This window comes from Grammomys surdaster, unplaced genomic scaffold (assembly GCF_004785775.1).
Source record: "Grammomys surdaster isolate TR1022 unplaced genomic scaffold, NIH_TR_1.0 165, whole genome shotgun sequence".
Lineage (NCBI taxonomy): Eukaryota > Metazoa > Chordata > Mammalia > Rodentia > Muridae > Grammomys > Grammomys surdaster.
Genome location: NW_021604613.1, coordinates 15892320 through 15917456, shown reverse-complemented (window position 1 = coordinate 15917456; position 25137 = coordinate 15892320). Strand labels below are relative to the sequence as shown.

At 39.6% G+C, this 25137-nt stretch overlaps 1 protein-coding gene across 1 annotated transcript in view; it reads right to left on the bottom strand.

The window, feature by feature from the left end:
- The window catches only part of Pard3b (par-3 family cell polarity regulator beta), a 951194-nt gene that overhangs the window by 269247 nt on the left and 656810 nt on the right, over positions 1–25137 (bottom strand). The window contains exons 18-19 of the mRNA XM_028765737.1: positions 18838–19044; positions 17871–18108 (exon numbers count right to left, since the gene is read on the bottom strand). Coding sequence (XP_028621570.1) covers positions 17871–18108; positions 18838–19044 — 445 coding nt within the window. The remainder of the gene's footprint in view (positions 1–17870; positions 18109–18837; positions 19045–25137) is intronic.

Sequence of the window (25137 nt, the reverse complement as noted above, 5' to 3'; positions counted from 1 at the left end):
GCACAGAGGCTTAAGGACAGATGTCAGCCAGGCAACCTAGAACCTCTCTGTTCAGGATTATTCTGTCAGCTATAGACTGACTATGGTTGTAAGGAGTGTAAAGGGCAGAAGAGCATCTAAACATCTGGTAGGATACATCAGCTTCAAGGAAAAAGGTACTATAACGCTGGACACATGGGTTCTGAGGTAACTGGTTGGAATTAACCAAGTTCTTACATTCTAGTCTAACAAGACATGGTTCAAGATCTGTTGTTTTCGATGAGAGGGAGTGTGCTAAGCCCTACTACCAGGTGGATCCCAGGGTAAAGAAAATAGAGAGGTGGTAGCTTATGGTTTGATTCAATGTTATTCACATCACTTTCTTAGCATGATTTATTTCTGCAGTAGAACTTCCAGACACTGGATGTAAGATCTACCCCAGTCAAGCTGAGCACAAGCAGAGGTGAGACCATTAAGAATTAATCTCTGTTCTGAGTTCAGAAGATCAGGACCACGAGAACTGGACAGCAGGGTTCTACCCATGACAAGGTACACAGAAGACAGAGGTAATGAGAGAGTGTAAAGTTGCCTAAGACAGAGTTTTTGTTCTGGTTTGTTTACAATTTAAAAATAAAGAGGAAAATAACAAGAGAATCTAAACTGTATCCAACAAAATTCTGAGGTGCCCAAGCCCAGCCAATGACTTTGCATGAAGCTTGTTACTGGGAAGATGCCAGGACTGCACCCACAGAAGCGCCTCCCAGGACAGGTGGCATGATCAGCTTCTAAAGTGAGGACAGCTTACTGTGTTTCCATGTTGGAATTTCTTTCAATAAGTCTTTGGTGCCTTTATATATTTTTCACAATCTAAGAAGCATCTCATAAATTTATTATTATTATTTATTATTATTATTATTTGGTTTTGTGGATTTTTGTGGGCTTTTCCTCCTATCTCCCTGCCTCCTGCCAATGTTAATCTATAAAGAAACAAAGTATAATTTAAAAAAAATCAAAATTAAGGAGAAAGCAGAATACAGAGGAAAAAAATTGTTTTGGTAACAAGTAATTAGCTTGCTAAAGTCTTGTCCAGATGTAGAAGAACAGTCATACTACTGCATATTTAATGCTTCTAAAGAGTTTCTTCTTTCTGAAGAAAATGAAAATATGCAGAGACAGGGATAGTGAGATGACACTGAAGGTCTGGAGTAGACAGCGTGGGTACAAAGTCCCAGGACACTGGTCAAAGACACCTTTCCACTTTACTGTCTGTTTTTATCATAAAAGCCATCCCTTCCCACATTCTAAAAATTCCAAGAGGCACAAGGAAAGCAGGACAAATCTATGATATAGATTTTTTTTTAATTTTACTATCCATTGACTAGAGTTCAAATTTAAAGTGGAAAATTATAGTCCCTGGGGGAGCAGAAACCTATCAATGGGAGGAACTAACACTAAAAGCTCCAGAATTAGGGTTTTTACTGTTCACTGGTGATTCTGTCTGCAATCAAAGTTGCAACCATTATCTGGCCAAGAGACCCTTCAGCTCTCTTTTTCCTGGTTCTGGACTGTATGATGTGTGTGAGGATTTTTCTGTGGGTCAGGGAGAGCTAGTTGAGTCAATCTCTACAGAGACATTTCTACTTTGATTTACAGAGCTATGTGGATGTTTTTGGTGTAAGGAAAGTCTTAGTAGAATAGATAGTGGCCAAGGTCAAGACCAGAAAAAAATGGTAACAGAAGAGACTGAGTCTTTTCACATTTGCTTCGGTACCATTTACTTTTCTAGGTTTATATTTTTACTTGCAATTCAGAATGTAAAATTATAAATATAATATTTAAAATGAGGTTTGGGTTTTATTCTTTTCTTTTTGAAGATATTTTTACGGCATTAGAGTATCATATTTGCCCAAAGTAGAAAACAGAGGTCAGAGAGCAGACTGTATGGAGTTAAAGATTAAAGGGATCTACTTCCTGGCTTTGCTTAAAATGAAACACTTCCTAGATGAGGAATCTTTAATCCTAAAAACTGATGTAAGTTATACATCATTATTTAGACCAAAGGATACACAGAGAATCAATACCTCCAATTATGGCAATTTAAATGTTAATAGATGTAGGAGGTGACTTTCCTCAGTTCCTGCTCATTTCAACCTGTAAGGTTAGCATTTTCCCCCAACTAATCCTTCTCTCTTTTGGCCCACAGATCTATCACTCTAGTAATCACTTTTGGCTAATGGCTAAGCCATAGGTGGCCATAGGGTATTTGATAAAATTGATGCAAGTGGATAAAGGTAGGCATCTCTCTGGCAGTGGAAAATGTCTGAAGCTAGACATCTAGACATGCACCTACTTAATATGTTCACCAGGTATGCTACAAGTAGTCTAATAAGTTCATAGATTCAGGGATTCTGAAAGGGGCTCAGTAGATAATATAGCTTTTTAATAATAGACTCTCCATGCTCTGCACACTTTGAAGAAAGACTGCGGACTCTGGACTTTGAAGAGAATGGTAACATACCTGACTTATCCACTGTGGTACTTTCCAACCAAGATCTTAGAATGATATTTATCAGGCAACCCAGTATTTTCTGAATTAATGAAAGAACTAGTCACAACAATGAACATCAGGTTTTAAACACACAACAATATGTTTGCTGTGTACTTAGAAAAGTCTCTCTCAATAATATCGACTAGATCATCTCAGAAGATCTTGGAGATCAATCCATTCTACTTGGCAGCTTAATTTGTGAGGGGACACTGAAAATGCATTTGTTAAAATTTGACCTGGAATATCACAGAAATAGGGAGGTGCTCAAGGGTATACTTTGGAATATGGAACAGAACTATGGCTCTAACCTCAAAATTTTGCTCTGAATTCTAAATCCTATTTCACTGTTAATAATTTCCTATTTATAGGTCATCTTAATTAGATCACGAGTTTAAGCGTAGTGATCATGTTGTATGTTTTTTTTTCCTGGGTTTCCCTAGAGTAGTATTTAATAGATATTCCAGTAATGAACCAATGGATATTTTCTCACATTTTAGATGGATATCTTTCCTTATTCCCTTGCAGTCTTGGTGGATACCAGTCCTACAACCTGTTCAGAAACCTCATCCACTTTGTAACAACCATCTTCTTTGTTGTATCTAACCTCATTTTCACTAAAAGTGATTTTGACTCATTTTTTTTCTACCACTGTCCTCAGTGGGAATGTGGAACAGCTGGTTACTCTTGCTAGTTAACTCATCTTTCAACCTTTTCTTCAAAGAGAAATTAAAAAAAAATAAAGATAATTCCCAGTACATTTTACTCACTTTGTCATTTCAGAACTCCTGTTTTCATTATTTCCAATATCATTATCCAGGATGACTAAAGGGCACAACACAGCAATATCCAAATAAGTCTACTCCAATTAGCATGATACACAAGCTGGCAAGTCAACTAGGAAAAGCTTATTAAAAGACAATAGAATGAAAAACACTGTGAGGAGACAGTCCTTTGCTTAAAGGAATCCATCCCCATTGTGAACCTGAGGCAGACATAGGAAGCTGAAATAAAAAACCGAGCCAAGCCATGAAAAGAACTGAAGGAAAAAATGCTGACACTGATGAGGAATCTCGATGGGAGAGAAATGCAGGCTCAAGAACAACATCAGCCAACCAGATCCCCCAGAGCTCCCAGGGACTAAATCACCGACCATGGAGTACACATGGAGTAACCCATGGCTCCAGCCGCATATGTAGCAGAGGATGGCCTTGTCAGGCATCACTGGAGGAGAGGTCCTTGATCCTGTGAAGGCTCAATGCCCCAGTGTAGGGGAATGCCAGGACGGGGAGGAAGGAGTAGGTGGGTGGGTGGCAAGCACCCTCATAGAAGCTGGGGGAGGGGTAACCAGGAAAGGGAATAACATTTGAAATGTAAATAAAGAAAATATCCAATAAAAGAAAAGAAAAAAAAAGAAATGTAGATTCATAAAGGTGGATAGAGGGAGGCTGTCGAAGCCTGGAAGAATCAGGGAAAGCCAGATAAGAGCTTCTTAAGCAAAGGTGCCATCTGAGGGCTCCTGCAAGCTCTCTGCAGAGTGAATTAATCTGGTTAGAGTGGAGAGATTGTAGAAAGTAAAAGTAAAATGTGACGACACACAAATTTGGTCAAGAAGATAGAGGGTACTGGGTGTCGGTTAAAGAGTGGGCCTTATATGAGTCATTCATTTTCAAATGAAGACCGGTCCCAGAACAGTGTACTGTATGAAACACAATAAATTCAAATTTCCAATGATGAAATTAAGAATGCAACATTTGAGTAGGCTTGATAGGCAGTTCTGCAATGCTGCAGACTTTAAGACAGCAATATCCACGGCAAAAATATTGCGAATAGATTTTATTTTAAGAACTCATTAGTGTGAATTCCTTTTTCATATATTATCTCATTTATTCTACAACAACTCTGTTAGGTAAATTCCACTATGACTTCACAGGAGAGGCTAATGACACAGTAGTTAAGTCGAGGTTGAAGTTACTCTTTGTATTATGAAAAAATATGCAAGTAAAGCAATTTAAAAGAGGAAAGATTTACTTTGTCCTATGCCTTTGGAAAGATTCCAGTCCACTGTGGCATGGATTGTGGGACCATGTGTGCTCCTCCATCATAGTGGGCCTGGACCAGTAGGAAGCATCACTGGCAAAGATCTCCCCTAGAGACCTAGTTCCACCAGTGAAGTCCTACCTTGTAAAGAAAGGCTCCACAGCCTTCAGAACATTACTATAGGCTGGGGACCAAATGGCACATTTCTGATTCAGATAAAATCCTTAACAAGGATCTATGTTTAGAAACAAGCTGACAACATGTTGATGTTGTTAAAGAAAAGCTTTAACACAATGGGCAGGAATAAATGTATTCCCAAGACAAAAAGGGCTGGCATGATCAAGCTATATATGCCTTTGAATCTGAAAATGGACCCCCAGACAGAGTTATTAAATTAACAGGATGGCAAGCCAGGAATGGGTAAGATTCTGTACAGAGCCTTACCAACCTAAGACAAAAAGTGCATTGCTTTTGATAATGTATATTCCACAATGGGTAAGGAAGGCATTCTTGGCAGAACAACCTAAGACAGGCTCAGTCTTGTTTATGAAATAAAAAAAGGGGAACAGGTGGAGAGCTTTTGGGGCTACTTTGCAGGAATCTGACATGGGCCAAGGACAAGGAAATAGGCTGCTTGGCAGTAAGATGACATTGGTTAAGGACAAGGGAGTGGGCTTCAGGCAAGAATCCGACATTATGCTAGAACAAAGAAGTAATTTAAGGCAGAAATCTAAATTTTAGGCTAGAACAAAGAAGTAGGCTTCAGACATGAAAATGACGTTGGGCTAGGACTGGGAAGTAGGCACAGATAGTTTGGTCATCCTGATAAGCCCTTAGAAACAGTGATCACAGGAGTGTTCACGTAATTGGGTTTAATGCCTTGCTTTTTCTTTGACTATTTGTAGTTATTGTCTTGCTTGTTCCTTGACTATTTGTATCTATTGTATTGCTAGACCCTCAACCTAGAACTGACCTTAATACATGTATGTAATTAAAATGGCATAAAAGCATAAAGGAGGAGGTGGGATGGGATAGGGGGTTCTAGGGAGGAGAAATGGGAAAAAGGGATGACATCTGTATTGTAAATAAATAAAATATCCAATAAAAATTTTTTTTAAAAGAAAGAAAAAGAAACAAGGTGAGCTGAGATTTGTGTCCAAGTGGAATCTCCAAAGATCTTATCTTTGCCAACATGTTATATTACATTTTAATATAGAGGTGTTTATTAAGTAACTGATGATGGTAGTTGTGTTAGGATGAACTGAAATGATGAAAGGAGAGATGCAGGCCAATCGGCCAGGTTGCTACTGTAACAGTGTAGTTCAGAGCAATCAATCAAATTACAGTGAGAAGAGGGGCAATGGAATAGAACACTCGGAAGTGCAAGGCAGTACTTTTCACATATCAGTGGAATTGTCTGGTGAGGGGGAGTGAGGACGGGGAAGGAGGACATATCCAAGATGTCATGAGATTCCTGGTATTGCATCACACATAATTAGGAAAGTCAGCTGGTGACTTCTATGGGTAGATTACCAATTAGATTTTAGACTTGTTGAAGCTGAGGTTGAAAGTAGCCAATAGTTTAAGAAACAAATTAGATTGTGTCCAAAGCCTTGGTGGCTATTATAGTCAAATAGTGTTTATACACCTCCTATCTATTTTCCAATTTAAGTAATGTATCTTCTATCTGTTTTTAATTGGTCTGGGAAGTAGTTTTTCTTGTTTTATGAGCCAAACAATCAAGTTATGGTACTCCAGAGTTGGGCCTTTTCCCTTAATTATGAACTGATTGGCTCATGTTATAAAATTACTACTTTGGTGTTACCTGAAGACATCCAATCCCATTGGAAATCCAATAGATGGCAAGAGTAAATAAATGGTGGTTGTCCAGGACATTTTGGAGGTCAACACAACCATAGGGATGAAGGAAGAGTCTTAGTGTCAATATCAGTTTGAGCTGTGGCTTTAGGCAGACTGCCTCACGCTGCTTATCTGTAAGGAAATCTACTATGTGTCACCCTCATTGCCCATGCACATGGAAGATGGACATTAGTAAATTACATTGAAGTTTTCAGATAAAAGGTGCTAATCAAAGATCTGATTCCATGCTACCCTAGGCAAACTATTAAATCTTAACATGTCATTCTCTAATCGTATTAAGCAAACATCCCACAAGGACATGACATTGTGCTGGACATGGGGCAAGGCCTATTAGGCAAATCCATCCCCACTAGGAACTTACAAGTGTTTGCATATACAGATAAAACTGTTGTTAGTGTGCTTTATTAGTTACTTAATATGAGTATGCAAATAAGTCCATCAGAAAATTGTCTGCATTTTATTAATCTAGCATCTTTAATGATTATATTTCATCTTAAATGCTAATGACATTTATTTATGATTGTGTACCTTCCATTTGAGTGCCTGTGCAAGTTCCATTTAGCATATCAATTGCTTCAAAAGTTAAACCACTGGACTTTCGTCTGATCTGTTAACAAATCTAAACCTCATTATCCCAGAATGAGATAAAGTGGTGTATTCTCCTTCAGCTCTGTTGTATAATTTGCATTAACGTAATGGGAGTTGGACAGGCGTATTAAGAGCAGAAGGAACCCTAATTAAACAAATAAGCCTTTTGGTTGACACCCTATGTGATCACTTTTACTGTGGTAAGTATGAGAAAATCCAATCACCTACTGCTTTGGGCAGCAGAGAAGAGGAGCTGCAGAATAATCACGATTACAAGGAGGAGGAAGGGACAACAATGAGTGGCAATCAGACTTTGACAAGAAGGTAGCCATCAATTTTCATATTAATTAACTCTATACAGGGCCCTCATCCTTCCATGAACACATCCTCAGAAAACAGAGGGATAAACAAACATTTGCAGACATGCTTGAGAGCTGAAAAAATTATTAAATCCATAGAACAAACAAGCCTGCCCGCTGGGAACCCCAGCATCTCATTTGTCTTTGTGCTCCGCCCAGCTGATGAGTAGTCCTTCTGTTTCAGGTTCTTCTTCTAGTTAAGCAATAAACCTAGGCTGGATGTAGCATTTTAGTGAGCATCCCTGTAGATATCGCTGTCCTTTCTATCACTCATATACTTCTTTAAATCCTCATGCCCATCATGCACCTACATTGTGGTGCTAATTTTCCCTCCTGTGCTCAGGTGCAGACTAACAAAAACTCAGATGTATAACATGCAAATGAATAATTGTTATCAGCTATCACACCACTGGGTCTAATGGAAGTCAATATCTGTATGTTACTGTCTCTAGTTTTCAATTGCATTACAAGCTCCACACTGCTCATATAGAGTGCATTCTAGCCAAGACCTGCGGGAGTAATGATGAAAAGAAAAGAAGATGGTTATGGTATTCCCCCACACACCTGAATTTAAAAATATTAAAGAAATTAAGGTTGGACTTAATTAGAAAAAAATTGACAAACTAACAAAATAAAGCAACAAAACTTTTATGATTCATTTTGTGAAAAATAAAGTAAATAATTTTTAAAGACTTATTTTTAGGTGTGTGTGTGTGTGTGTGTGTGTGTGTGTGTGTGCTGGTGCTCACAAAATCCAGAGGAGAGTGTGAGATCTCCAGAAGTTAGAGTTAGGGTAGTTGTGACCTACTGGATTTAGGTACTAGCAATTGAACTTGAGCCCTCTGCAGGAACAATAACAGACTCTAAACAACTGAGCCATTTCTCCAGTCTTCAAGAGTAAATAGTTAAAGATGAATTTAAGAGAGAAAGTCTTGTTACAAAGGAACAAAACCTGACCTCTCTTCTATGCTGATGGGGGTTAATATCCCTTTCTTTCCCTTGCAATCAGGGACAGTCATGGAGTACAGTGGAAGGCTGCATTTATAGTAAGTAGCTGATCACAATACACTGTTTTTTCTATAGTCATACTTCTCACAGGCGCAATATATGCAGCTACTTTATCCTGATCAGAAAAGTGCTCTCAATGTATTGCTATATCTAACTTGAAGCCAAATTAAGAACTTTGGCCTTTATTTTTCATTTGAGATTTCATGTTTCAAATGGCTTGAACCTCATGAAACAAAGCACCTAAACTCTAGCCTATGGCTTGCCCTTTTGCCTTTGGGGAGATGCCTGTTAAAATTTCATTGGACTGGCTGCATTAGCAGGGCTGCCCTTCATGCTCATAAAGCTGAAGGGCTACCCAGATGTTTACAGCCACTATCTGGAAAGAGGTAATGACAGGCTGTGGCCACATTACATTTATTGTACATGAGACCTGTAACAGCCATTACGGGATCAAGCTGAGAGGACAAATATAGCACACATGCCATGTCCCTGGTGACTTGAGCATTCTGTCTCTCTCTAACACAATTTAAAAATCAAGTCAAAATGTATCTTGATGGACAACATCAGAGCAGCCAAGTACTAAGAAATATCGGAGCCCAAATCCATCTGCACATTGCACTGAGGCACTGAGACTGTACTTACAAAGAAAGGTAAGAAAACAAAACAAGCCTTTGGGTGAGTCTACTCTTGATTTGTATTCAGCAATGGAAAGTTTTGTCTTCTACCCAGTGGTTAAGTAAAGCTTGAAAACAGTTCACAGTTACACTTGGAAAGGGGTGACCCAGAGCATATGAAATATAAATGAGCGAATGATTTGAGAAATGGCATTTCTTCCTATACTTTATTATGCAAACTGTTCAGGTAAGGGAGAAGAAGCACCATGCCCATTTGAATTACAAAACAGCAATTCAAGGGAAATGAAACAGTGGAAGGGAAAGTTTGTGGGCTCTGAGTACGTCTAGCTTGAGACAAAGGGTTTGTCTGGAGTAAATCCAAAGGGAGGAAATGGGAGAGAAGCCTATAATTTCATAAAGGAAGACCCACACGTGGGCAACAGGTGGAGAAACAATGTGCAAAATGTAAATCCAAACCCCAAAAAGATATCATCTCAGGTATGATTTTCAAAAAAGAATAGTAGCAAGGAATGGTGGCACGTACTTTCAGTCCTAACACTTGGGAGACTAAGGCAGGAGGATCGTGTGTATAGTGAGTCTTCATCTACATTGAAACAATACATAAATGACAGACACCATTACCAGCAAGAATGTAGAGAAAAGTGAAGCCTTGTATGCTGTTGGTGGAAATAGGAATTATTCAGAAATTGTGGAAGACATTATGGAGATTTATCACAACATAGAATCTATAATTACCATATGATATCAAGGTAGAAATTCCACTTCTGGAAATATATTTAAAAGCAATGAAAGGAGTACATCAAAGACAAATCTACACTTCCATGATTATTGTAATACTGTTTATAATAGCAAAGGAACAGAAATTATCTACATATTAGCCAAATGATAAGTGGACAAAGGAAATGTAATATACTTGCACATATTCATACATATACATACATACATACATACATACACACACATGCTACTATTTAACATTCTTGGAAAGAAGGATTCAAATTACATTGATGTGGACAGGTTGGAATGTTGCAGGTCTAGTGTCTAGTGATAACTTAGCTCAGGCTAACTTTAGGCCCCCATATAGTCATTCTTCGCACACTTCTGTGTTAGAATTAACATTTTGTGACTAATAAATAAAACCTTTTGGAACTTTTTAACCTATCAGATCACCAGATTCTATCAACTCAAAGTTAAGCATGGTATCATACAGCATCTTAGGTCTATAGAAGATTCCCCAACTTGCTATAACTGCTTCTTTTATGTATTCACCACTCTATTTTAAAATTGCTTTGATTATGACTTTCATAACATGGCTTCTATATGAAAACAAAGAACTTGAAGCAATGTAGCTCTGCGTTTTCCAGATCTGGGTAAATCAGATTTGGCTCTAGAATAAACTCTTTCCTTTTGAGGTGAGAGCTGTGTTTATTTTGTGCCTTGTCAGAGATAACATGAATAAACCTGGGAAACATTCTTACATGAAATACACCAAGCACAGAAGGATAAGCACTATGGAGCTCTCACTTATAATCGAAGTACAAAAGATTGTAATTTACAGAAACAGAGAGAAATGGCTGTTACCAGAAGCAAGGCAGTGTGAGAGTTTAGATACTGTTGTTCAAGGAAACACAACTTCAAGTAGGAAAGAATAGAAACTCTGAGAGTAGTGTCTTCATAGACACAGAAAAGATAAGCATGTGAAGTCATACATGTGTTAGTGTGTACTGCTACTTCACAATGGTTTCATCTATCAGAACATGTTGTATATAACAAATACATGTGATAATTTGGTGGGCTTAAATACACAACAAGCATTAGTATCTATCAAGTCAGGCATTCCACAGACAGCTTGCTTACTTATATAAACTCCTCCACTGAAGTATCACAACAGCATGGAGAGGATATGAGGGATCGGTGTAGGCCAGGGAGCCTGCAAGGGACAGATTTTAGTTAGGTTCCGCATGAGCCTGGTGATAATAGTAACTGTGTAATTGTGTACAAATAGCATGGGGGGTGGTGTGTCTGGCAGTCTTCTATGACATACACATCATGGCTCCTCTTTATAGCATGTTCCTAGTTAAATAAAACACATAGTACATTTCACAGTGGAATGAACAAAGTATGTCCCGTAGTATAGGCAAAACTTAGGTATGAAAAGTTGATGCTTCTAAGGATTTTAAAAATATCTTTTTGGTTTATAATGTATAATTCTTAAAAAAAAGAAAAAAGTAAGCAATATCTGAAGCTGAGTGAAGAAGAAATATTACAGAACAACTAACTGCTGGATCAGGAAGAGTAGAGCTGATACATTGAGCTTGAAATCAATGTCTCCTCTTCTACTCCAGACCACTCCCCTCCAAATGTCTAACTCAGCTGTGGCAGGGCTTTGCAGTCTGGACAGATATTTTTTGAACTCTACACACTGCTTTTTGTTATAGATGTGAAATTTGCTTACAGAAAACCCTTAGATTTCTATGCTACAGAGAATAAAAAGGAAAAACAAAGAAAAGTGAGTTGCTTTCTGTGTCAGTGTGCATTGTACTGATAATCTATCTGCTGAAGATCCCATGAAGCTTGGGGGACACAGTCTGTTAGGCCGCAGACAGCTGCAGTGTGAGAGGAGTCCAGCCCCTCTGTAGTTCCCCCATAGCACCTACTGTAGTCAGCAATCGTCTCTGCTTCTCAGATCAAGTATGTATTCCCTATTCTCTCACCATTTTTTGGGATGTAAAACCTGTAGGAGCCATGGCCTGGTTCCTCTTTCAGAATCATGTGAGTCCAGAAGGTGCTGCTCTTTACCAGAGCACCAGAGCTCTCTTGGAGAATGTCCCTTTGTTCCCTGGGTACTTTATAGTTAAAAAAACAGCTTGTATGTTGATGTGACATTTTCCTTGTTTTGTACTAAACACAGAAGGCAAAACCCGTATTTATCTTTGACTTTTTCTTTTTTTTATTATGATGGGAAGGTGCTATAGTAGCTAGGGTTTCAATGCTCGCTATCCATTTTCTAGGACAATACCTGATGCAAAGGTAGGACTTTAATAAATATGGTTGAGTAAACAAAAGAATGATTATTAATGCATTTGACAAAGATGAAACAGTCAAGAAATGTTATTAATCAAATGAATATGAGCAAACAAAATTTAAAAGCAGACAAACTTAAAAACCTTCCTAACAGCATGATATGTACTTTGATAATCTATTCGAAAGGAACTAACTAGACACAATTCCTTTATGACAAAAGCCTAGAAAAGGTAGAGAAAAATGAACTTAATCAGCTAGGGAGATGGGCTTAGTACAATGTTGGCGATTCAAGCATGAGAAACTTAGTTCAGATCCCTAGCATCCACATGAAGAGAAACAATGGGACACACACCTAGAATCACAGTGCTAGAGTGGACAAGATGAGGATCCCTGAGACGTGGGGTGTTCAGTGTAGCTGAGTTGGTAAGCTTTGTGATCAGTGACAGACATTGTTTCAAGAAAAAAAATGAGGTGGAGAGCAAGCAAGAATACACGGGGCATCAACATCTGGCTCCTATATGTGAACCCCCACACATAATGTATATAGATGCATACACCAGAAAGCTCAACAAGACATGTACACATATACTACATGTATGTGTACACAGATATAGATAGACACAGACACACACACACACAAAACACACACAAAACACACACAGACACACACAAATAGACACATGAAAAGAAAATGAACTTCTATCACTTCAAGCCTTTCATTTTGTGTCCAGAACAATTTGACAGTTTTTGAAGAGTGACTTAGACTCTGAAGAGAAGACAGCAAAGACTGTTTTATAAAGGGGCTTGTTTGAAACATGAGGAATTTCATTTAAGGACTACAAGAGCCTGACAAGATTATTAAATAACCAAGAAGTCAAGGGGTGATCACTGGCTTTTACACTCTGAGTGACATTATTATGGCCAAATGATATTTGAGACTGGCTGGATTGAACTTGTCCACTGAAGGGCTTGAGCTTTGCCCTTTGGTTACAGCAGCCATGGATATCACGTATGTAGGAACATATCTTGAAGAACAGTGATACCCAAGGAAGTCAAATACATGAAGCAAAAATAAGAATGTGCTTTGACCAGAGATAGATCAGTGGGGATCCTGAATCTCACACCAAGGGTTTTTTTCTGAATGCAAGCTGCTTTTGGTAAAACAGTTTCCACTGTTGACCAGGTACAGGAGTTGATGGCTTGACCCCATCCTAAGCTTTCTGTCCAGCCTTGAAAATGCAGGCCAGAAGGCAACAGGCAGACGAGCTTCCTGTATTGGTGGCAGCAAACACACCTGACATCTGTAATGAGCAGAGGGCAGATGAATCCTATGTGCGTGTGTGATATTAGTGAGCCAAAAGCAGAACACTGACAAAGCATATGCAGAAATCCTGACCTCTTTAGCAGCCTCCTGTGTGCCAGCATGCACCTGCCTTTTCTGTCTGTATGAATTTTGCTCAGAGCATCCCTGGAACCCTATTCTGCATGCCATCTTCCTGTGCTCAAGAACAAGTCCTAGTAAAGCCTTGCTCAGATGTTGTCATTTGCCTCCTAGTGTTTTCCATCTCAAGCAAAAGAATCCTTGGATGAGCTGATAACACCAAAAGATGGTAGTGTGAAAAGGATCTGCACATTGTCTTTCTGACATCTGTATCAAAATGTTCTACAGCAAAAGATTAACAGCAAAGCCATCAAAGGTCTCTCCCAGCAGCAAGTAAACAGAGTTTATAAGGTAACTGCCAAAGTTGGAAGGTTCTGGAGCTGAGCATTTTTCCAGATAACTTATGGACCTTGTAAGGGCCTGACTTGACTCATGCAAGGAGATAATTTAAAGTCAGTAAATTATAACAACATGCAAACTAGACACTGGGTAGAACGATGAATGGGATATACCTCCCAAAACTTTTTTAGTAGGAACAAGGGGTGGGTGAAATTTAAAAATAACATGAGTTTTTCTGCTCTATCATCATCATGTTTGGAATGGCTATTATCAGCACAGTAAAAACACTTGGCTCTTTAGTAGCAAGAATAAGGAAGGCCACTGCTAACACATCACAGTTGCAGAATGAGGAAAGGGGGCAGGATTAAAGGCCCCACTGACCCTCCTTGGCCAGGCGTCACTATCCATGGAGTAACTGCAGACACTACTGGCAGAGCCTATGTTCAGGAATGCATTAGAGCAGGGCAGACAATAGGGAAAATAATGCATATTTAAGTCACATCTAACTCTAAGAGAACCTTAGAGCAATCAATCTTTTTTAAATAAGAAAGAAACTAAGTCAATAGCATGTGAGTAACAGATGAGAATTAAAGCAAAATCTGTTGGCTAATGGTAACAGCTTTTGTGTTCTCTGTTGCTGAGAGTGTGCTGTAGCAGCGACTCCAATATGCTCACCAACGCAGATGCAAAAGGCTATGGAAAACAGTTGCTATTTTTATACCAAAGATAAAAATCCAACATCACCTCTCAGTTCTTAATTTTGTTAGTGCAGTGAAAGAGAACAAAAGGCAGGGTGCTGTGTGTCTAGAGGATCCAGGGCCTGTGGCTCCCAATACGTGGAGATAGGGAGCATATTGGGAAAAGGAAGAGCTGGTCCTGTCTTGTGAGCAATAAGAACATGGAGCTACCCACGTAAGAGAAAATACAGTCAGTGTCTAACTTGGTGACAGTCTCGGAAACAGGCCCTGTGAATCTTTAGTAGTTTTTATATTTACAGATTATTGTGGCTAAATCATTTTTGTAGTTTTTTTCTTTAATACCCTAAAGAGGAAACTTGTCCTTATAAATTACCGTGACATTGTAAAAGCAGTAATAATACTTACGATAATGACTGTGCTGGTTTCCTTTGATACTGTAAGCAATTAGTACAATCTTAGGGGCTTGAATAATGCATCTTGGTGAAAATTCAGGGGCTGGCCAGAGGGAAGCCATCTCCTTAGCCTTTACCGCTCATGCAGGCCGCCCATATTCCTTGCCTCATGCTCATGTCCCTCTATTTTCACAGCAATAATGCTGCATTATTTTCCACCATGTTTGCTTCTCATGCCCTCCATTTCTGCCTGTAAGACCCTGAGACACTTGGCTCTCTGAAGAAACTCAGGACAACTGCCTTATCTCAGGGCCAGCAGAAAGATGTGTCTCACTGACAGTCATTAGACTACACTTCATGTAGCGTACTATTAGGGCACTACTTTAGGCTGAGCTCCTAAAGAAGGCTAAAAAGCAGAATGTGGTACTTGTGCTAGGTGTTACATGATCAAACTAAACTTAGACATGGGCAAGTTTTCAAAACATCAGAATGTTCAAAGATCAGAAAAGATCCTATCACCCTGAGACACCATGGTAAGGAAGTTCCTTCTTCTATAACTCTGGAAGAAAGCTGTTAATCATGGCCAATCCACTTTGTGTTCCTTGTTTCTGATTTCTTCATCCTTTTGCTATTTATAAAGTCCACACCTTCTGCTTAGGTATCTAAGTGTCTTTCTTCTGTAGGTGAGATATGGCCTCATTCACAAAATAGTAACATAAGGTTTGATCTTTAAATTTCAAATCTTATTCTTTGATAGTCAAATAATTTCCAGGGCATCATACCTGCTAAGGTAATATCATGAATTGAATAAGAATACCCCCTTTAGGTTCACATGTTTGAATACTTTGTAGTTGGCAGAACTGTTTAAGAAGGAACTAGGAGGTGTGGCCTTGTTGGAGGAAGTGTGTACCTGGAGGTGGCCTTTGAGGTTTCAATCTTTTGAATTCTGCCATTTTTAGTGTTCTCTCTGTTTTCTGATTGTAGTTTTAATATGTGAACTCTTGGCACTTTCCGTCACTATGCCTTTGTAACACCATCATGGACCCTAGCCATCTGAAGTCTATTTAAACACTTTCTTTTATAAGTTATATTGGTCATGATGTTTTATTATGGATCTCTGTGACTTTGAGGCCAGATGGGTTTTCAGAGCAAGGACAGCTAGGACTACACAGAGAAACCCTGTTTTTACCTCCCCCTGCCCCAAAACAAAAAAAATTTTGAGGGGTGGCATTGTTTGAACAATGGATATGCAATAGGTTGGTTCAGAGCTGTCTACACTATTTGTGTCCCTTAAATGTTACTTTCCAGTTCCTAAGGTGCATGCATGAGTGCACACTTGCGTGCACACACACAGAAAAGAAGAAGAAAAGGAAGGAAAAGATGGAATAAAATAATTGAATTTTTTTATATTTAAAAATATCAGTTGAAGATTTGACATTGAAAACAACTAGTATCCTGTATTCCCCAGCATTTTTAAGAGATAGATATTCTAAAGGTCTCACACAATATGGTTAAATTTATTATATGTTATCTCTCCTTCATAGAAAAAAGGATGGAGATGGATAGATCTGATAGTGAGTTTTAGTAATAAAGTAATGAAATGGGTACCTTTACCTTATTTCCTGTACCCTAGACACAAGCTACAAGAAAATCCTCTGAGAATTAGGAAGTGATTTCATAAATTTGTCTACTTTGTGATGAGCAAATATTTTCTGATCTTCTGCCCGAACACAATGGCAAAGCTCAGGGGAATGCTGAGAGAGTCTGGGAAGTCCTTCTAGGTATCAAGGCAAGCTGATGCCTGAGTCACTTTGGAGGAGTCTTAGGAAGCAAGGCTGGTGTGACAGCCATGTCATGGGCAGAGGGGAAGGGACAGCAGTGGAAACATGCTGCCCTGGAGTGGTTTGAAGGAGTAAGAGATTGGTGATTGTAGCAGACCAGGTAGATGCTGCTGCAGGTACTATGTAGTTACAGCCCTCTCTGCCTGCATCCAAGATGTTGGGGTAGATGCTGTTGTCGCTGCTGTTATATAGTTAATGCCTCTTTGTCTTTATATAAGAAGTCGACCAGTTTGGGTAAGGAGACTCTAGGCACACTGTCTAAAGTCAGGGGCTAAGGGCAAGCAACCCTTAGGTAGTCAACCGTGAAAGTGTTCTATACCAGCAGCATCTGATAAAGAGCTTCATGAACAACCCACAAAGATGCTCACTCATAAAGGACACTTGGTCAGTTTGTCCCACCTAAATAAGTTAAAACATTTTCCAGTGCCCTTCCCCTGCACATGTCCACAGAAAAGGGAGTGATGCCCAGGAAGGAGATATATTTTGGTTTACATTGGAGTAGTTGTGCAAACCTCTGGGCAAATGAGCAGAAATCAGTCTAGGATACCAAAATGTAGAGGAGACAGTTTCAACAGAGTGGGTTTTGGAGGATGGCTGTATGAGAGGAACCAAATTGTGTTCTGACTATGTGCTCAGTGCTCTGAGCCACTGAATCCACTATATGTGACATCTTCTCTCCCATATCTCCCATCCTGCAGGGCCCTCAGAAAGGTATGGTGTTAGCCTCAGTCTGAAAGGAGGGGAGAAAAGATGTAGGAAACCTATGGCTGAGACATGGAAGATCATAGGTCAAGGCCAGGATCCTACAGCCCTAATCCCAGGTACTTTGCAAGTGCGACATGGTGCCTTTGTAGGTGACAGCTACTATGTTGGGGACCCGAGACACACTTTCCATGCTTTCCTAAGTGTTGGCATTTTTTGACAACAGTTTTATGACAGTTGCAAGTCATCAACACAAGGTTCAGGGGAGACCCAAAAGGCTTTTTTTTTTGCCTTCTTCACACACAAAAAATACAGTTATAGCCTTGACTTTTATGAATATTTTGCTTTTATGAATATAGCTGAAGATGAGAGAAATCTTGAACCTTTTCCTGAGCACACACAATGGCATGGTTTAGCCAGGAGAAACAATGCTAAGTGCCTTTGCAGCAGGCCCTTACCTTAGCATAGCACCGAAGCCCTTCCTCTTCATTTTCCTCTCTGCATCCTCATGTTCCTCCTTCTGCTTCTTTTCCTTGACTTTCTGCTTGCCCTTTCCTTTTTTCTTCTCCTTCTCTTTTGTTTTTTTGACGTTCTTGGCTTTATTTTCCACATCGTCTAGCTCGGGGTTTCCCTGAGGGGCAGACTCACAATTCAGAGCTGCGTGGCCTGAGCGAGAGCTCTTATCAGACATACCATCTGTAGAGAGAAAAATCAATACCAGTGGTCAGGGGCACTTACCGCTAGTATATCTAAAATACGTCAAAATGTAAAATACAGAAGGAATAGAAGTACTCCGTGTGCTACCGAACCACGTGGCTACTCGTACCCTTTGAAGATAGGATTTCTCTGCCCTGAGTACTTCAAGCAAGGTCTCAGGCTAGGAGTGGGCCACATTGTTTGCTAGCTGGTAGCACAAAAGGCTTGAAATGTGCTAAAGCAGTAATCTCTCTGAAAGCTAGCTTGTTAACCTTGATCAGTTCAGAAAGCCCACATGCTGGGAAACAAACAGGGTAGGTTTCTTTCCAAAAGAGGTTTTTGAGTATAAATATAACCCACTGCTTCTACACAATTAATGCAGTCAGTCCTCTGGTTGATGTTGCTTTTAATGATTCAAATAAGAATGCCAAGAAATGCACGCTTAGTGCTCCTGCCCTAAGGGTAAATGACAGTTGGTCCTTCTAAAAAAGTGAAAGAGAAAATTTTTTTTCAGTTTGTGCTGTGAAATAAATTGCACATTGCATCTTCCAATCCAATGTTCCTTAAGCCAAAGGGCAAAACATACCAGGAAAATGAATTACTTTTAATATCAAAAATATAATTGTGATCCTTAAATCAATTTTTTCAGTAGTTAAGTGCACATTTTCGCTTACAATATGCAGAAGATAATGAGATGAAGAACCCACTTAAGGGTGCATAAGGCCCTACCAGCTTCTGTCTCTTCTGGCCCGTCGTAAGATTTGTCAATGGCTGCTCGGAAGCTCTCATTGCAGCCCCGGCCTCGCACCATGTGTGGTCTGGGCCTGTGGAAGGGCAGATCATTCTTCCTGACTTCAGCCACAGCAGTCTGTAGGCTCTCCAAGGAACTAGACTTTTTCAGACCCAAAGTTGGACCAAAATCTTTGCCTGGAGAATCTGGAAGAGTAAAGGTGAAAGGTCAGCTTTTTCTATGATAGAGTAGTGTGCTATGGTGGAAAGACTCATTATTCTGAGAATAGTTCTGTTTGGGAAGTTTCGAAAAGACAGAGTTAAAGTCAGTAAACATTGGTAGCTGAACTCCAGCTTTGCCATTGTCCTTGGCCATCTTGGGCTAGTAGGCTGCCATCTCTGAATCCGTTTCTTTTTCTACAGCTGTGGTAAGTTTTGAGATGACAGTATTTAAATTTGTTTTACATGGGATATGTATGTGTATATATGCACACATAGGTATACATACATGTGAACTTGAAAAGTCACTAAATTAGTTACTATCTGTAGATTGTATGCTTGTGAGGATATACATCCACGTACACAGATATGGTTAGAGAGACACACAAACTCTATGTAGAACAGACTGGCCTCAAAATCACAGAGATCTGCCTGCCTCTGCTTCCCAGGCTGAGGCACCAAGACTCATAATCCACCTAACACAATAAATGCTTTCCTGTAGTACTGATCAGAGTCACCTCATCTGCTGGACCTGTTACTACTGCTAGAGTTGTTTATTTGATTGGACTGGAAATCAAGGACCATCAGTGATTAGAATTTTCATATCTAAATTCTTTACATTATCCTAGAGACAACGAATGCATGGTGAATGAAATTTATTTAGTCTGTGAATAAAGCAAAACAAGCAAAAAAAGAACTTCTCTAAGTGCCAATGATCCAACTTTAGTTCCATTTGGAATGCAGGAAAGGAGCCTCCTTTTAATATAATAGACAATTATAGCACAGAGAAGTAAAACATAAGAGAGCTTTAAGGGCCTATCTTTTACCATAGACTTATCTTCTTGTACAATCTGTCTTGCCCAAAGCCTGCTCCCCTCCCCTCCATTTCTCGACCTCCACTCCTGCCAGTCTCCTCATTATCAATACAAGATTAAGGGATGGAAATATTAGTAGCCCAATGGTTACTTACAAGATAGAAATAATTCCATTAAGGCTTTTGTTCTGCATTCACGTTGTTCTACTAAGGCCTAGCTGTTCCCCTCCAGTTACCAGGGAGACTATGGTCACCAAGAGTGTGCACCATGTTTCTGTAAATAATGACTGTGCAGCTTGTTCACAGATGTGGCCTGAGCATATAGTAAGCATCATGTCTGTGAATATCTACTTCAGTGTACACAGACACTCTAAGGCTTGGCAGATACCTCTATTTCTTAATATTGCTATCCCTGTTTTTATTTCTACTTCTGCTGCCACCACAGATGTGACTCTAGCTTCTCACTGTGTATTACAAAGGATATAAGACAAGGCCAGGCAGCAGTGGTAAGTCTAATGTATGCAACAGCTACAGAAGTTTGGTTAGCAGCACACACTTCCACCTTCGCTGGAATATGTAAAGAATTATAATAATGACTAACAATGTACAGAATTCTCGTAGTGTCCCAAGCACCTTCCTGCCTTTTACTGATACTAACTTACTATAATCCTTTCACTTGTGGCATTGGTACTAAGAAATCCTTTGGGAGCTAGGGAATCAAATTTAAGTCTTAGGTATGCTAAGCAAATGGTCTATTACCAAACTAAATCCCTGGCCCCTGTTAGCATTTGTAGATAAGAAAAGATAGGGAACATGTTAAAGTTACATAGTTCACATCCCCACTGCACTGAGCAGAGACATTCCAACTGCAGCCTTTCTGTTCTGTACCACGGACATTACAACCTCAGCATATGTTCTGTACTTGCCCTCTACTTGATTATGGTTAGGATTCTTAAGCTGACCTACATTTTCCTCATCTCCAAGTTAAAAACAAAACAAAACAAAACAAAAAAAACCAAACAAACAAAAAAACAAGCCTTAGATGAGCCCTGGAGCCTACCCGGTCAAGCCAGCACACTGCAAAAATTGGGTATTACTTCATAGTTTCATCATTAGCTTACAGGAGGCAACCTCACACTGTGAACAATACACACAATGACAATAAACACCACATTTTATAGATGACAGTGCATAGTCAATAAAGGAAACTGAGAAGAGACCGAGAAAAATACAAGAAAATTCAGGGACAAATTGCAGGTGCTATTTGCAAGCATAAATACTAAGGCTGTGTTACTGTTAAATCCAGAAAGAGGCACTCCCCCCATGCACAGCAAGAAGGTGAGATAAAAAAAAGAATCAAGTAAGATCATTTCTGACAAGGAAAACAAAAGACAACACAGGGGTTTGGGAATATTGAGACAACAGTAAAAGCTTTAGAAGGTACAGAAAATATTTTTTAGCATCAACCCCTAGGGATATCTGGCATGAAACTTGGTAAAAACATGAAGGAAAGAGCTAACTGAATAAGCCTAGATCCTCTGTCAACAACAGCAGCCATCTTTTATTTATTAATTGCCACTCGGGAGATTATATTAGAGCCCAAACTGTAAGCATTCACATCAACCTTTAACAATAAATTCCAGGGAACTTGAAAGTGAATAAATCATCCAAGATATGAGGCATGTTATCTAAAAGGAGCCCACCTACCTCTCAGCAAGCATTTCTGAGGAAGAACAAATACACAGTTACTGATTCTAAGAGAACTGGGTGTAAGAGAGTCATGGATTTTGTTGATATAAGAGTTGGTAATTAATTTGTGTGTGTGTGTGTGTGTGTGTGTGTGTGTGTATGCATATGTGTGTGTGCATGCCTATGTGTGTGTGTGCATGTGTGTGTGTGTGTCCCCATGCCTTAAGTGAGAAACTGCAAGTGCTGCTGGGCACCATTAGACCCTAAGACACATAGTAAAATTAAAATAAAAAGAGAAGTTTGAGTTCTAGACTTTAAATTTGGGCCCCAGGGTTTTCTCCTCTAGGGGGACAACAAGAATTCTGTTCATTCCTAGGAGTAAACAAAGGAAGAAATAGAAGAAACATTGATGTTAGCTAGAAGAGTCCTCAAACCAGTAAGGTCCTTTTAAGGATGTACAGGTGCTACGAATAGACCGGAATGGACCTCCTGAAGTTGGGAGGCCTTGCTATAAACCTGCACTAGGGCCTTATGTATTCTTTCACACTAGGTTAAAGTTGCCAGGGCAGGGAGGTGTCAGTTGGTGAGCATCTAACTCCAACTTAAGTCTCAAATGAAACACTTGAAGGAAAGTACCCTAGCAGGAAGAGATTTGTGGAGAAGGATGGATTGTTCCATTCAATCTCTTCCCTATGGCTACCCTCCTCAGTTTTGGTTTAGGCTGACAATGTGCAGGAAGTTTTACAGCTTTTGGGATGAAACAGTTCCCATTCTATTTCTTGTCTCACCATTTACATACACAGATGATATTTTTCCCAGGCTCCCTATAAAGGTAGAGGTCCCCTTAAAGAAAGTAATAGAAAATGAGCAATTTATCAAAGTCAAAACCTCAGCTATTCAAACCCATTGAAGTCATCCTCAAATATGATGACTCTTCACGTTTTCCTTTATGGCTGAAGTGATAGAGGCTGTGGCCGATTATAAGGAATTGTCTGGGCAGTGATCTATGGATACCAGGTGTTATTCGTCATGGGATGGACCTTGTCCAGATTTGAACACTTGTTTGTCTCATTTTGAGTATTCACAGAAGTCATTTGTGGTCGAGTGTTTGGTGATTTCCAGGCCAGTTTGAGCTAGTTGCAAATGCCAACCTTTAGGGCAAAGTTTTCATTTTTCAGACTTCTCTACCAGGGGGCCATGGTCTCTATGCTTTAATGAACTTTCTGTTCTCTCACAAAGATAAATTTGACACACATGAACGTCCTGAAGGAAATGATACAATTATAAAGAATGTTAAAAGAAATATCTCACTTAATAAAAATAATCCTTGGGTGTTATGATAAAATATTCTTGGACAGATTCACTCACCTTCTTTCAGAAAAATACAGAATCTAAACAACTTCAAATCAAAACCAGATATAGCCATCAGAATGGATGGGTGTATAAGAGTATACAAGACAGCCACATTATACCAAGTAAGGTCCAGGAAACAGCAGGGTGGGGAGGTGTAACTGTTATGAGAAAGAGCTGTGAATGTGGCATCTTCTGGGCAAGGCACAGCCAGTTTACTCATGACATCACAGCAGCTATGGATATATGCACCAGGTGTGCACAAGGATGGGCTAGGGGCTTTACCTCTTACTGCTGAGCTGTTCATTATTGATAGATCAGTAAAGGGGTTAGTACAGCTCTTCTGTTTTGTGCCTATTGATAACCCGACTAGACTCTGGTGGATAGTTCTGGCACAGTGGTCACAGAGAGGCTTGGTTAATTTCAACGCATCACAAAAAACTAAGTGTCATGAATTGGGGAAAGGAAACTGGTAGGTATGAGGGGAAGTTTATAGGGATGGGGTAATATAGAAAAGAGTATGGGAGAGTAATCAGAATATAACATATGTTGTATATCAATTATATATTATATATTATATACATGTATGAATATGTGTAACATGTATAATATGTATATCATAGTGAAATGACAAACTTAACCAATCACACACAAATATATATATATATATATATATATATATATATGAAGAAGTTGTGCTGTCATTTTTCCCATAAAGAAGTGACATAGATGTCCCTGAAGAACTGCCTCTATAGTTCAGTTTCTGGCACACTAACCACCTGCTTATAGGAAGTCATCAGCAGTTCTCATGGACAGTGTAGGTGCAGCAATCAGGGGCACAAAGGCACTTGGAATTTCTTTATTATGGAAGTGTATGGGGGAGTTAAAGTACTCATTTGGAGGTCAAATCATCTAATAGAAGTGCCAAACTTTCCTACCATGGAAACTGAACTTGTGAATGCCACCTAACCTTTCTTGGCTTTTTTTTGCTGATGGTATAACCTCAATGTCTTAGTTAGGGTTTTACTTCTGTGAACAGACACCATGACCAAGGTAACTGTTATAAGGACAACATTCAATTGGGGCTGGCTTACAGGTTCAGAGGTTCAGTCCATTATTATCAAAGTGGGAACATGGCGACATCCAGGCAGGCATGGTGCAGGAGGAGCTTAGAGTTCTACATCTTTATCTGAAGGCTCTTAGCAGAATACTGGCTTCCAGGCCACTAGGATGAGGGTCTTAAAGCCCATACCCACAATGACACATCTACTCCAACAAGGCCACACCTACTCCAACAGGGACACACCTTCTAATAGTACCACTCTCTGGGCCAAATATATACACTCAGCCCAGAGAAACACTCAGTCCATGCTTAGGGTAGAGCTAGAGGAACATGTAGATAGTGGTGGTGAGTACCCTCTTTATCCAGTGCTGTGGTGGGGTCAAGGCATTTGGATGCACTCTTTATCCAGTGCTGTAAGGTAGAAGTTACAATGACTAGGTGGAGGGTTACCATTTCCAGACAGACTCCTAAAACATGGAGAAATCCTTACCCTAGGTTTCTAGATAGAGAGCCCCAGGCCAATACACAGTATGAGCTTGGGTACCTTCCTAGGGCACTACTGGGATTCAGGCCTCAGTTTCTGATTCCTGAACCTGGCTGGTAGTTAAAACTGGCTACTGACTTCTGAAAGGCAGGTGATTTGGACAACAGCAGCTAGAACTGTCCAGAGAGATGTGGTCTGTGGTGAACATTAAGAGGAAGGCTGTAGGAGACTCAAGCATCCATACTAGATCTGTGACCCTGAATTATTCATTTCTCTGTGCCTCTGTTTCCTTATCTGTCAAATGAGGATAAGACATTTTCAGAACAATCTTTGGCACATGGTTTGTCACCATTAAGTATTTATGGTAATTATGCAATTGTTATCCCTGTAGCATTCTCATTCTCTCTCTCTCTCCCTCTCTCTCTCTCTCTCTCTTTCTCTCTCAAATTAATTTTAGCTTAGTGCAATTATGTTGGTTCACAGCACCAATGCATTCTTAAATGCAAACACAAGATGAAAAACTTCATACAGGATTTCCATTTACTTTTAAAAATCATAAGAAAAACAGACATTTTATAAGCATGGTGTATGCATGTGAGTGTGCAGGTATGGTCAACCTCTTACCCATTGAGTCATGTGACTAGCTCAAAACTCATCTTTTAATAAACAACTCTTTCTATT